Below are 14,994 nucleotides of genomic sequence, written 5' to 3' on the forward strand. Positions count from 1 at the left end.
ACGACGACCTGCGACCCGGGACTGATCACCCCGGGAGATCACCAACTACTGTTGTAACAAATAACTACACGAAAGAACACGATCCGACGAGTAAACGACAAACTATAAACCAAAACGGTTAGAAACGATAACGCGATCAGACGAATAAGAAAAAGTTTATCGCGATAACACGAGCAAGCGACCAAAAAAGGTCATTGTTCACAAGCCAAAATAAAAACGGCAAACATCAAATTGTCCACAAGCCAAAACGGCTAAAATCAAGATTATTTACAAGCCAAAACAAGACGGCTAAACAAGAACTTTAAAACGAAGGATTCATTTCTTGGGAACATCGACGACTTGGCCATCCTTAATGATTTTGCGAACGCCGATTGCCGATGTGTCGAACTCGGGAGCAATGACTTTGACCTGAGCCTTAAGAGCCTCTTCGGTCGCCAGGATCGCACCTTTCCCCTGCTTCAAGACATCTTTATACTTAGCTTTCCACGTCGCCAATTCGGCCTCCACGGCCTGCTTTTCCCTCTCCATTTCGGCCACCCGTTTCTGTGCCGCGCCAACCTGACTCTCCAAAGTCATCTCGCGCTCGACAAGACGAGAAACCGTGTCGCCGGACTCTTTCAACTTCTCTTCAGCCGTGGCGGCTTTCTTCTCGGCAGCAGTAGCCTTTTTCTCTGCGGCGTCGAGTTTCTCATTTGATTGGGTCAGCTGCTCCCGGAGAGTGTCAACTTCACTTTTTAATTCATTATTCGCTTTCCCAGCAGTTTCCAACCTCCTGCGGAGGGACTCCATCCCGGATAGCTCAAACTCCGCCTTCCGGGCTATCACGGCGCCGCGCAAGAGGGTACGGTACATCCACCTCGCTTGCCCGGCAAGGGAAGACTCCTGGAAGTGCTCCTCGGTACCGGGGATCAGCTGGGAATCAATAAAGTTCCCGGCGTCAAAGTTCCTCTCCATAACGGTAAGAGCCCCCTCGGGACTGGAGGACATCTTCCTCTTCCTCTTAAGCTTGGGGACCTCTTCCACCTCTTCATCATCGTCTGGATTAGGCACAGAGCCTCCAGTTTCAATCACCTCGCGGAAGGGGGAGGCGTGGACTGCTGTGCCGCCTTCAATCGCGGCACCCTGGGCCGAGGTGCCGATGTCGTCGGCAGCGGCCTTCTGCTCGGGAGCTTCCTTGTCCTCCGGAGGAGCAGCAGACCCCTCAGGAGCGGGTTGCTCGTCACCCTCCTCGTCATCACCGCCTAAAAAGGTTTGAAACAAGTCGGGAAGACCCGTAACCGACGCAGACATATCCACTGCAGGAAAGCAAAGAAGGTCGGTTAATCACCACACAATATCAATAAAAGGAAAAAAGGTAAAGGGCAAAGTAAAAAGCTTCTCACAAATATAATTACGGCCGGACTCCCGATCACCCATGAGGAGGTGGGGATTTACCGGGTTCTTCCCAAAAACCGCCATCAATACCTCGGCAATTTGCTTGTCCACCTTCGACATACTCCTATAAGCTACCTTAATAAAACTATTGGACCCCGCCCCGAAACTCCAATAAGTCGGGATGAGCCGTACCCCCTCCAAAGACAACCAAAAGGGATGACGACCTTTGACAGGGCGGACCTTAAAATATTTGTCCTTGAACCCATGGTAAGAATCTTCAAACAACCCGAAAATCTTCCGACCCTGGGCAGACCGGAAGGACATGAACCCTTTTTTGTGTTTCCCCTCCTTGGAAGGGTTTGTGAGGGTGAAGAAGAAGAGGTAAACATCCACGGACACCGGCAGGTCGAGATATTCACAGACCATCTCGAAACAGCGGATCGAGGCCCAACTGTTCGGATGCAACTGCGACGGTGACACGGAAATTCGATTCAAAAGCGCCATCTGAAAGGCTGAAAATGGTATACGAACTCCGACTTGAGTGAACATGGCTTTGTAGAACCAGATCCAGTCGGTGACCTGGCGGGGTTGGAAGTTGATTTCGTACAATCGCTCGTGAGGAGCCGGGACGAAGACATCATAATTAGCCTCCTCGTCAGTCCCTCCACATAAGTACCCGGCTTGTCGGAACTCGGTGAGCTCCTCCTCGCCCATTTGATTGGGTGATTCCTTCACGTCGGAAACAACCCAGGCATACGGATCATACGCCGCGGGATTAACGGAAGCCCGGGAGACCGTGCGAGCCATACCTACACGGGGGGATCATCCAGTTAGTCTAAGAGATCGGTAGATCGGTTGCTCAGTTCAAGCACACCACTTCTCCCCAACTAAGGACAAAACACTAGACGTGGACAGGGAAAAGCCTACCCTGGAATGGCTCCCCCCCTAACACGTATGACCGCCATTGGAAGGCCACACAATAGCAACAGAACCAGGCAACAAGCATACTAAAATAATGCATAAAAGGGAGAGTATGATTCGAAAGTTACCTAAATTGATGAAAAGAGGATGAAGTTGCGAGTCTGAAAAATGCAAGAAGGACGAACAGAGGCACCACAGCAACACCTCGAAACCTTGCAACAGGGAGGAAGAAAGGAAAAGGTAGGGAGTGTGGAAAAGTACAGAAGCGCCGAAACCGATCGTTTAAAAACTGCTTCCCCAAAGCGCGAAACACCTGGGGGCATAATAGTCTTTTCAAACGGGGTTTTTCCACCCCCATTATGAGCATTTAAAGCTCGGCGCAAGAAACGAAGCGATGAAACGGTTGCTTGAGCAACCAAGGGACACGCGCGTCGGGGGCATGTCCCTCCCACGAGCGGCCGACCAGACGAGTTGCGAGACGACGCGCCATTGGTAGCCCCCACGACTACCATTGGCGCGTGGGGGCACTGTTACGGCCTGGCCCAAAATCCGCACGGGTCGACCCGACCCAAGCAATACCCGACCCGGACACGTGCCCTCCATCCGACCCGGGCACGCGTCCTGTACGGCTCACACGCGGCTACAGGACAGCGTCCTTGGGAATATGGGCCTGTCCTCCCGTGGGGCCCACCACTGACATGTATATAAGGGGAAGATTGGCTCTTCCCCCCAGGTACGTCACATCCTTTCACCCTATTATTCTACCCGCCTGCACATTGCTGACTTGAGCGTCGGAGTGTCTTTGTAGGTGGCACCCCCCCTCATCATCTTTCCACAACCAAGTGCCCCAGTGCTCGGCTGCACAACTCACCCGCAACCAGCGCGACCCAGGCCAAGGCGTCCTCGCACCCTCACTTGCATCCCCGACCTGTCCGGAACCCGACTACCGAACACAACTAATGAATAGGATTTAAGTTTTTTTCATCGTTATTATTATGAGAGTTTTTTCTTTTATATATAAACAATTTATAAAGATTTTACTAATTGTTTATTATACCTAAAGACATGTCAATTTGTTGCAAAATAAATTTCTTCTAAAGTTAGTCTTCAATTTTCATATAGATAATTAAATTTGAAGTTTTACAAAATAATTATCCAATAATTTGAAATAGACCATCGTAATAAATATTGACATACACATAAAATAAATTCAAAATAGATAGTCAGATTTTAAATTTTAAAATAAAACTTTTAGGTGTGTGTGTGTGTATATATATATCATGCATATGATGTGGAAGTGAATTGCATGCTCCTTTGGTTGTTTCCTACCTTGTGAATTTCAAATTGCTCATCAGAGAGATGCTGATTCTTCTTCTTTTCAAAAGCATGCTCAGCACAGTGGCAGCCTTTAAGCAATTAAAATCCATTTAGAACTGATTCTACATTAGCCTAATGCCATAAAAATCACACCTTTTGTGTTCTGGAAATATACATTTGCAAGTAATTGATTCTTCATTCTAATATATATATTTATATTAGAATAGAAATTCACTGTCAATGCCTTAGCCCTTATGGGGGAATCTGTTTTTTAATTTTTAACAGCCACCCACTTTTCGAAAGAGCATGCATGGAAATTGAGTCACCGAAGAAATTAAATAGAAGACTTAAGATATAAAAATCTGCTTCGATTATAGGTTACACCGAGAGTGAGTGGCTCACTGTCATAACCAATATTCATGCTGATGACTTATGCAGCTTCTCTATATACCAATATTTTCTCTGCACAAGATTTGGTGAGACAGAATGAGTGGGAATTCCTGAAAAGAAGAGACGAAATAAAAACGAAAAAAATTGGTTGGTCTAGTTAATAAATTATAGGGTTAATCTATTGTGTGCCCTTAAGATTACAAAATAAAAAAGTTTTCATTAAAAATAAAAATATTTAAAATTTGTTATTAGTGATAAGTCTATTGTGTACTCTAAAAAGCAGATATTAGCTTAAACTCTAAATTATATAATAAAGAACAATTTTGATCACATAATTCGAATTCATTTTCGCAGTTGTTATAATTTGAATATTTTGCTGTGAACGATTAAGTATTCAAAAAGTTTTGGAATATATCCCAAACCTAATTCTAGTAAGATAATCGGTGTCATGTCTATGTAAAATTTATCTTGTGGAAGATAATAATAATAATAATATACTATGAGTGGGAAGCATAAGCATTACTTCAAGGACACCCCATGGAAAAAGATAAGTTGTGGCATGGGCCCATGCTTTTTGTGCTTCACCACACAAAATCACACACACAACTTGCTTTGCTTTAGTGCGCAACTCATAGCCCAAGAGAATTTTGACTAGCTATGTTTCTATGCTCTAGATAGGAATATCTTCCTAGTTCCATTTGCATATATAGATTAATTATATATGCTGCATGCATGCATTAATTTCATGGTGATTATTTAATAGCTGAAGATGTTAAATGGTAACATGCTGCCCTCTTAGTCTTAGGTTATGTAATTGATTCTTATCCCCCTTTTTCCCACTCTTTATGGCTATGCTGCTTTTATCATAAAAGCTTATTGTATGTTCTAGGCTTCGTTCCAGCTAGTTTAAGTTTATTATTATTATTTTTTAATGATATAAATTATTTCCAATTATCACTAAATTAACATGTACACACATTCAAGAGCATGCCCAAGTTCTTTTATTGTTAGCCTAAAACATTTTAGATTTCTAACTAATGGTTTTACTTTTCGTTTTGCAAAAAAAAAAAAAAAAAAAAACACATATATATAAAATTTACGTCTGAAATGTATTTTTTGTCTTTAAAATTTGTTATAAATTTTAAAAATATGTATAAATTTTATTTTCTATTAAAAATTTTTAATTTATAACAAATATATTATTGATAGTTAAATTTTTAAGAAATTTAAGTCCAACTTAATAATAATATTTGACATTTATAACTTAGTGACAAAATTTTATGTCTAATTTATTTGTTTTAAAAATTATTTTTGTGAAATTGATGCTGAGGTAGTCTTAAATTATTTGAAAAAACTAATTTTTTGGGAATACATTTAATATAAATCGAAAATTTTTAAAATAAAATAAAATTTAAAAATATTTTAAAAACTTTAATAAATTAATAAAAAAATACTTTACCCTAATACTTATTATTACTAAGTTATTAACAATATTTGTTCCTTAAATTTGAGCGGTTACAAACTTACAATACGGAGTGTAGTACAGAAGGTTGTTTTCAAGTGGCAACTAACGCCACGACACAATAACAGAGTCTCTGAATCTGATCAATTGTCATCTGTGATTTGTCGGTACACATAGAAGAGTAGAAGACCATTGATATCTTTTGACCTTAACGGTGTTCCTTACGCACGTCAAACTACTAGTTCTTTCTCCTCCTAAAATGAAAACTATGCAAACAGTAGCTAAAAACTCACATTTTAAACTTGTTTGAAATTGCTGTCATAATAATATTAATGGTTTCCAATAACAATTAACTTGGTAGAAAGAGACAATGTTAAAGTGTTGATAATTTGTTAGGTCATATTTAAATGTTAAAATGTATTATAATTTTTTTTTGTTTTTCACTATATTTTTCACCAACAGAACAACAATGAATATTCAGCTGTGTAGATCTAAGCAGGAGCGGAGCTAGATGAAATATTAGAATGGGGCAAAAAATATTTACACAATAAAATAAGACTAAAATAAAAATTTTAAGGAAGACTAAACTGAAATTTATATATAATTTACATGTAAAAAATTAAAATTAGGGGGGCTCATTGTCTCCTTTCCTCCTACTTGGCTCTGCCCCCGGATCTAAACTCTATTTAATAATTTACTGTTGATAATCGATTGTTATAAGTATAAGACGGATTTTCAACCCTCGTTACTTGTGTAAGTACATGAATGAAATAACAATTCAGCCAAAGCAATTTGGTTTAAAATATATCCAATATATATCTAGAAAAAATTGAATAATTTTTATCTTAGAATTTTAACAAGAAATGTGCTTCATTTAGAGTTTTAGAGGCTTTAAAGGGGAACCACGTTAAAACATGCACCCTTTGAAGGAAGTATTACAAAAATAAAAAAAATAAAAGTAGAATAGTATTATAGGTGGTGATGTTAATGGCCATGCATATTAATTATGTCCTAAATTACCAAAGTATTACATTGAATTAAAGTTACAGTTGCAACAGAAGACGGGACAAATTTATGAAGCCTTTTGATAAGATATAATTGTTGATAAACCTGATTATCCAATTTGAACGAGTCAAAAAAGGGAGTGGGGAGTTAGGACTAACGAGAATTTATGAATGTTGTTACCTTACCCTTGGCTTTCATGATGACATGCTGGTATTGGATATATAATAATTAGGCATGGCCCATAAAAGTTGTTTTTGGTGTCTGCCCTGTGCAATGTTACAGTGGAGGTAGCTCTATAATCATAATGTCAATTTCTTTTCATTTTTCCCCCCTTTGGCCCTTATCAGTTGCAATTAATAATAGGAGCAGAGAGGAAAGTAATGGCAGATATATATGCATATATCACCACTTCACCAGGGAAGAAGAGATGCCATGTTAACAATATTCCGTGGGGTTGAAACTGGAGCACCATGGTACCACAAAAATCATAACTCTGAATTGACATTTTACAACTATGTAAATTACACTCAGGTTATATAGTCTTATAGAGGTGGGTGTGATGCTCTCTCTTTTTTTAAGGTATGTTTTGTAAGCAAAATATCAAGCATATTATAGCCTATATTTTTCATATTAATAATCAACTTGAGATTAATTAACAATAAGTATTAAATACTTTGTTTTTTTTAAATTAGAATTCTAATTTTAAATTTTGAAAATAAAAAGAATTCTGTTGAGAAACTCTTATCTTCTTAAGACTTTAGTTGGATCAAACTATATTAATCAGACAGTAATGTTTATAAATTAAAATTGTTGGCCTTCAACTTTTTTTTACCATACTATCTATTATTCAAGGTTTATATTATGTGTATACTAAAATTAGCCATCAAAATCAGCCACCAGTATAAAATACATGTTGAAATATAAATACACATTGAAAATAAATTAAACCACACATGTATTTATACACAAATACATTGATGGCTGATTTTAGTAGCCGATTTTGGTGTACAAATAGCATTTTTCATTATGCAATTCAGATCAAATAATAAAGAAGCTGAAAAAAAAGTATATTGAATAATGCCTAATATTAGAAAAGGAGGTGTAATTTGAGCGTTAGACAACTTATAAAGAAAATCAAGGTGAAAGTTGAATTGAAGTGTGATGCAAATGAGTGAAGGGTGTGAGAAATTCTGAGTTGAAGTGGTTTAAATAGGAAAATTAGTTTTATTGTGTTATTTTAATGATAATTAGACTTTTACCTTTTTATCTTATCACTTTTTTTTTTATTTTAGAGGTGCTTAATCCGGTTTAATAAAACAAGTTAACCAAATCGAAGGAAATAGTCGTTGGCTTCTTTGTTTTATTTAATAATCTTCATAACATTCTGCAATGGATTTATTAGGATAAGATCTGCTGAAGTATCATTAAACTAACGTGGCTTGCTTGACTATTAAATTAGTGTGTGTGTGTATATTCAAATAAAAATAAATTCGTCATGTTATTTATTTCTCCAATTGCTCTGTTTTAAAGGTGAGCAATTCTAGTTTAATGACTGAAATGACATTTCATCTTTTGTCTTCATAATTTCAAACAATGAAATCACTGTATCATATCATCAATTCCAAAATAATGGCTTTCATTTATTTTTGTTTTCCATTTGGTGCATAACTTACATAGAGAACTAATTACATGCACCAAAATTGCTAGAGAATTGTACCACAAAACCTTTTATTTCCAGGGAGTAACAGAGATTACAACAGGGCAAGCAGTAAAACAAGTAGAAATTTAGAATCCACAATGCAAAACATGCCTCTTGGTCATTTATTTTGTCCTCTTCAACTATTCCACTCCTGAGAAATCCAAAACTTGTCTTCTTATCTTTGTCAAATGTTTAAATTGACAGTAACTAACTCTTTTATTTTACGCAAAAAGTATTAGTCTCTAACATTTTCTTATATAATTATATTTATCTGTTTATGTCTTTATTTATGTATTTATAATTGGATTTTGTATTGATTACCAAACACCAGCTATTAGCGTTTGAGAAGTGAAATCAATTGAATTAAAGTGAAAAAGGAAAAACTTGGAAAATGCAGCCCCACCAATGGGGTGTCTCGGTCTATTATATGCGCTGGTGCCTAGTGTTTTCATGGTGTGGCACTGCCATCATCAAAATTATAAAACCTCATATTTACACACTCTCTCTCTAGTCAGGAGTCAGGACCAGTTGTTTTATAATTTGATAAAAACGTGAATTCAGCCAACAAAGTTTGTGTTTGTGTGTTTTGTTCTCTCTCTCTCTCTCTCTCTCTTTCCTTCTCTTTTGTATGGACATGAAAGGATATTCAGTTTCCTCGACAACAAATCATAGGAATAAGCCATTTTTTGCAGCTTCCATTCACACAACAAAACAACAACTAACAAGACCCCAAAAGATTCATTCTTTCAAATTGGCTTCTTTTTCTTATTCTTATTCTATACCTATGCTATTACCGTCCCTTGTTCTGTTGCTTCTTCTTGTTCCTTCAGTACACTCTAATTCAACTTACCACATTGCCACCAACAACTCTTTTACGCCATTCTTGCGTTTAAAGAGAATAAGACAGCATTTGAGCAAGATCAACAGACCTCCTCTCAAGACAATTCAGGCATTCCCTCTTTTTATTATTCTCATGAATTTTAGTGATCTGAGTTTTATGTTTATTCTTTTCTTTTTCTTTTTCTGGCTGCAGAGTCCAGATGGAGACTTGATAGATTGTGTCTTATCTCATCAGCAACCAGCTTTTGACCATCCTAACCTTAAAGGACAAAAACCATTGGTAATAAATTTCATCCAAACTCATTTGATTTCATTTTAAAAGAAAAAAAAAATGGAATATTCCAAATGAGAGTGAGAGAGTTTAAGAGGTTTAAGGTTTAACAGGAGCCACCAGAGAGGCCAAAGGGATATGAAGAAAACAATGATAATGTAACTGAGAGCTTCTTCCACCAGCTTTGGACTCATTCCGGTGAATCATGTCCTCATGGAACCATTCCAATCCGAAGAACAACTGAACAGGACATTCTCCGGTCCAGTTCTATCCGGCGATTCGGAAGAAAGCCGAGAGGCGTACGCCGAGACTCAACCGCCTCCGGCCATGAGGTTACTTTTGCATTTCAACTCATTTGCTTTCATCCTACTTTTCTCTCTTTTGAGTTCAATAATTCAAATGATTGTGAAATGCTGCAGCATGCAGTTGTGTTTGTGAATGGAGAACAATACTATGGAGCAAAAGCAAGCATAAATGTGTGGGCCCCAATAGTAACTGATCAATATGAATTCAGCTTATCACAAATATGGGTTATTGGTGGATCCTTTGATAATAATCTCAATACCATTGAAGCTGGATGGCAGGTATGTCTAATTCTTCATCATATTCTTAATTCCATTCAATCATCACCCATATCAATATTCCCTAATAACCTTCTATTCTTTCAGGTCAGTCCTGAGCTATATGGAGATAATTACCCTAGGTTCTTCACTTATTGGACAGTAAGTATTGCAATTAATTTTTTTTTATTTTCAATAAATTCTCAATTTCGTCCCTAACTTAGAATAAAATAAAAAACCAACAGAAAATATGTTTTTTTTTCTTATTTCCAAATTTGTTTGGAAAAAAAAAAGAGAAAACAAAAGATAAAAATAAAAAACAAAAATTTGTTGCTACTGTTTTCTTTTTTTTTTACAAAATTTAAAAAAAACAAAAGATACCAAAAATAAAAACACAAACTAAATGCACCTTATAGCTATTTTTTGGGATAGTAAATATGTTAGTGCCTTGTTATGTATGAATCTTACAAAAAAAAAAAAAAACAAAAGACTAATTTGTTATTCTTTTTAGAACATCCAAGGATGAGTATGTTCTCAATGCTGTTAGTTGGATACTAGATAAACTGATAAAGGGTCCATTTTATTTTTCTTTTATTATTTTTTTAGGCTCATATTTACTTTGCCACCTAACTGATTTGTTCTACTTAACAGACAGATGCATATCAAACAACAGGATGCTACAACTTACTATGTTCAGGATTTGTCCAAACTAACAACAGAATAGCAATAGGGGCTGCAATCAACCCAAGATCAGCTTACAATGGAAGACAATTTGACATTGGAATAATGGTTTGGAAGGTGAACATTAATAACACTTTCCTTTTCTTTCATTTAATTCAATAATTCAGCACCAATTAAAGAGAAAAATAAGGTCCATTTCATTAAACACACAATGCTTACATAAAAGGTGATTTGTTAATTGTTTCTAATATATTTCACAAATTCTAGCATTCTTTGACAAAAAAAGTTAGACATGCATAATCCAATGAAGGCACATAAAAATTTGTATCTATGTAAAGCAATAATTGGGTTTGCTTTCTTTTCTTTTTTCTTTCTTTTGAATTTGTATTCATTTTACTGTTATTGAAATGGAAGATTCCCTTGCTTTCCTTGTACTAGTTAGTGTCATTCATAATGGGGTCCTGTTCACAACTCTATACAGGGTCCTTTCCCTTATACCTTTATTAAAGCAACACTTCACAGCTCAACCTTTGCCTTTTTTTCTCGACCCTAAAAAAATTTAAAGCAAAACTTTCCTTCCTGCTTTCTTTTTCTCATTTATGCTTTCTTCCATTGCTATTATTAGTAGTGTTGAACAGCCAATTCTTTGTAATAACATCTAAATTAATAAGTTTTGTGTTTGTAATTATTATGCCTACAAAATAGTGAATGTTACACTCAAGTTTTATAATAATAAGTCGTATATATTTTGTCTATTACTTGTTATCCGTTACTATTACTATGTTTCTATTTAATAATTGTTTTAAGATAAAAATACATAAATATGGTGGAATTGCATATTTTTTAGATGAAGACAAATACTTGAACATGAAAATTATCAATAAAGTTTAACCGAATTTTTCATTTATCCAAAATTTAGGAGTTGTATAGATAAAATCATTTATCCAAAATTGTATTGAGACTCTTACCAAACAACAATTTTGAAAATGTATCAAAAAAATGATAGTGACAGATAAAAAAGACAAATGAATAATATGAATATCTGATTGCTCTTAATTAGTAAATTTTAGTAGAGAAATATTTGAGAATCAATATCTTTTATTTATATTAGTAAATACTTTGAGTTAACAGTTTATTTTTATATTATTAAAATTTAAAATTTAAAATTTAGTATTTAAGATTTATAATTAATTAAGTGCTAGTAAAAAATAATAAATTTTGTTAGTCATGATACACTGCTCATTTTAATAATTAATATATACTATGATGAAATTCTAAGGATATTCTTAATTAATAATATGAAGAAAATTTGTATGTGGTGTGTAGGACCCCAAGCATGGACATTGGTGGTTGGAATTTGGGTCAGGGCTACTAGTGGGATACTGGCCAGCATTCTTGTTTAGTCACTTGAGAAGCCATGCAAACATGGTTCAATTTGGTGGAGAGATAGTGAACTCAAGATCAAGGGGTTACCACACAGGCACACAAATGGGGAGTGGCCATTTTGCTGAGGAAGGTTTTAGAAAAGCAGCATATTTTAGGAACCTACAAGTTGTTGATTGGGACAACAACTTGCTCCCTCTTTCTAATATTCACAAACTTGCTGATCATTCCAATTGCTATGACATTAGGGAAGGGACAAATCATGTTTGGGGAACTTACTTTTATTATGGAGGTCCTGGAAGGAATGTTAGATGCCCTTGAAATAAACAAGCTCTTTAAGTATAGGTTTCTCTATTATAATTATAAATATATATTCATTTTCTTTTTGTTCCATTTTGCCCTTTTGGGGGGTTTTTGGTTTCATTATAAGCTGATAAGTGATCACATATGGTTTGGCTATATTTGTTATTATTGCCATAGTTTTTTTTTTCTTTTTAACTAATAGGTTAGAGAATTTATTTTTGTTTTTTTGTGGGTATGATGTAAATCTATGAAAAAAGGTATGTGATTGTTTGTCAATTTATAACAGTAAATTTGAGGAGTGTTATGTTTGTTTCTCTATTGAAATTAGTATTTAATTTTCACACATCAACCGTATAAAAATATTTTATGCAATTATCGTGTATTGACATATTTAATGGAAGTAACTCATTTTTAAATTTACTACTAATTTTTAAAAAAGTATATATAAACATATAAATTTAATTAAATAATTATATAAAATTTACTGGGAATTATTAAAATTAAACTCCTGGCATTATCAAAGAGATAAATTTTACATTCTTCTTTGAATAAAAGACAAATAGGTCTCTGACCTTTTAAAACGTAGACATTTTCGTTCTTTAAGATTGAAAAATACATTTCGATCCCTCACCATGTAAATTCCGTGACAATTATGTCCTTCCGTGGAATTGGTACTCGAAACGGTAACGGAAATTGCTGAGGTGGAGGGGTGAAGAGTGATGTGTCCGTTACGGTTGCTGAAGTGGATGGGAAACAAATTGTTGAAGGACAAATTGGTCCTTAATGGCCAAAACGACCCCGTATGCATCCCCCACTTTTATGCCAATCATCCCAGACCTCTTCTTCTTCTTCTTCTTCTTCCATGGCAGTTTCATCGCGCCCTTTCTTCCTCTCTCATCTCACAGACCTTTCACTCCACAACCCTCTCCACCCTCCAAAACGAGCGTGAACGACGAAAGTTTGATCCTGATTTCACTCCGGTGCTTAACCTAATGTGGCTCAAGCTTCGTGGAGGCCGTGAGATAACAGAGGTAGGAATGGCCGCTGTTGGCGAAAACTACAAGGCGTTGAAGAAGCTATCTTGCGCTTTGTGCGCGTTCGGCATTAAGGGAATCAACGCTGTCATTAGCTGTTGTCATGATTTGGAAGAGCTCTCCGTTAAGCGGCTGTGTGGGGCCCACGATGGCGAGGAGACGGTTGGTTCCGGAACGACGTTGGTGACTTCTGTTTGCTTGAAGGAGATCGTGAATGGCCAGTGTCTTGCACCCCTTATGATTGGGTCGAAAAGGCTTCGATATTTGAAGGTAATTGGGTGTTTGGGGGATTGGGATGACACCCTTGAGAAGATTGGGAACCTCCACACTACGTTGGTTGATGTTCACCTTGAGAAGATTCAAGTTAGCAATGTAGGTCTTGTGGGTTTGTGTTTGAGTTTGGACACTTTGTACATTGTGAAAATCGTTGAGTACTCAAATGTGGGTCTCAATCTAGTTGCTGAGAACTACAGGATGTTGAAGAAGCTTCATGGTGATGGGTGGAGAACCAATAGAATTGGTAATGATGGTTTGATTTCTATTGCCAAACACTGCATTAACTTACAGGAACTTGCTTTGATTGGTATCTATCCAACATCTTCGAGCCTTGAGGCAATTGCTTCCAAATGCAAGGCTTTGGAGAGGTTGGCACTTTGTGGGCTTATGTTGCGCTCAAGAAGCTTTGCATTAAGGGGTGTCATATATCCAATGTGGGGATTGAAGCTCTTGCTTCTGGTTGTCCCAATTTCATTAAGTTTTCTGAGTAGTTAGTAGCTTTGTTTCTATTGCTGTTAGCTAGATGCATTTGCTAATAACCACTATTGGTTCTGTTCGGCTGTTCTTATTATTTATGTTGATGGTGATACTAGCTTTGTATTACAATTAGAAGAAGAAAAAGATGATGAAGAAGAAGAATTTTGAGAGACGAAAATGTCCACTTTTTAAAAGGTCAGGGACCTATTTGTCTTTTATTCTTTTTCTTTTAATGATGAAGTTGATTTAGGATTCGTTTAGAAAGCTTTAAGATCTATTTTTTAAAACTTTTTGACTTGTAAAAATTCACATCAATAGTATTTGGAACAGTTTTTTTATATATATATATATATATATATATATATATATATATATATATATATATTTGGTTACATTTAGATATGATTTTCATTTTTCCAAAAATTATTTAAGAGTTTTTGAAGATTTATTTATTACACAATTTTAAAACAAGTATTTCTACAATAACTTTTCAAATACAAAGTAACTTATTTATAAGCTACTTTTAATACAAGTCCTTATATTTTAAACTCTTTTTTCAAAAGAACTTAATTAAGTTGTTCACCCAAAATTAGAGGAATAAAACTAATATATTTGTATAAGATCTATTTGATCTACTAAATGAGCGAACTATTATCTATTTATAATATATAAAATTTGATACCAATTCTTTGTATATTGAATTTAAGCCATCTTTTTTTTTCTAATGATGTCATGTCACTACAATATTTTGGGTCTATGGCCACGGTTTTTTTGGTCACGGTAAAAAATCGTGACCATAGACCCTCTATGGTCACGGTTTTTTAGGGTGACCAAAAAAAAAGCTATGGTCACGGTTTTTTTGGAAAGGGTGACCATAGAGTACCTATGGTCACGGTTTTTTAAAAAAGGGTGGCCTAAAAGGGTCTATGGTCACGGTTTTGAGGGGTGACTTAAAGGGGTCTATGGTCACGGTTTTTTACAGTGACCAAAAAGGGTCTATG

At 35.8% G+C, this 14,994-nt stretch overlaps 2 protein-coding genes across 2 annotated transcripts; both read left to right on the forward strand.

Moving 5' to 3' along the window:
* Window positions 1–8,628: 8,628 nt before the first annotated feature.
* Window positions 8,629–12,483, forward strand: LOC130973135 (uncharacterized). The gene is made up of 7 exons (XM_057897553.1): window positions 8,629–9,117; window positions 9,202–9,288; window positions 9,393–9,611; window positions 9,699–9,863; window positions 9,948–10,001; window positions 10,491–10,637; window positions 11,847–12,483. Exons 1-7 carry the CDS (start codon window positions 8,797–8,799, stop codon window positions 12,222–12,224), a joined length of 1,371 nt encoding a protein of 456 aa, XP_057753536.1. The 5' UTR covers window positions 8,629–8,796; the 3' UTR covers window positions 12,225–12,483.
* A 442-nt stretch (window positions 12,484–12,925) lies between these two features.
* On the forward strand, window positions 12,926–14,011 carry LOC130982378 (F-box protein SKIP2-like). Its single transcript, XM_057906367.1, has one exon. The coding sequence runs from the start codon at window positions 12,926–12,928 to the stop codon at window positions 14,009–14,011; it is 1,086 nt and encodes a 361-aa protein (XP_057762350.1).
* Window positions 14,012–14,994: the final 983 nt, after the last annotated feature.

Source organism: Arachis stenosperma, chromosome 1, assembly GCF_014773155.1.
Source record: "Arachis stenosperma cultivar V10309 chromosome 1, arast.V10309.gnm1.PFL2, whole genome shotgun sequence".
Lineage (NCBI taxonomy): Eukaryota > Viridiplantae > Streptophyta > Magnoliopsida > Fabales > Fabaceae > Arachis > Arachis stenosperma.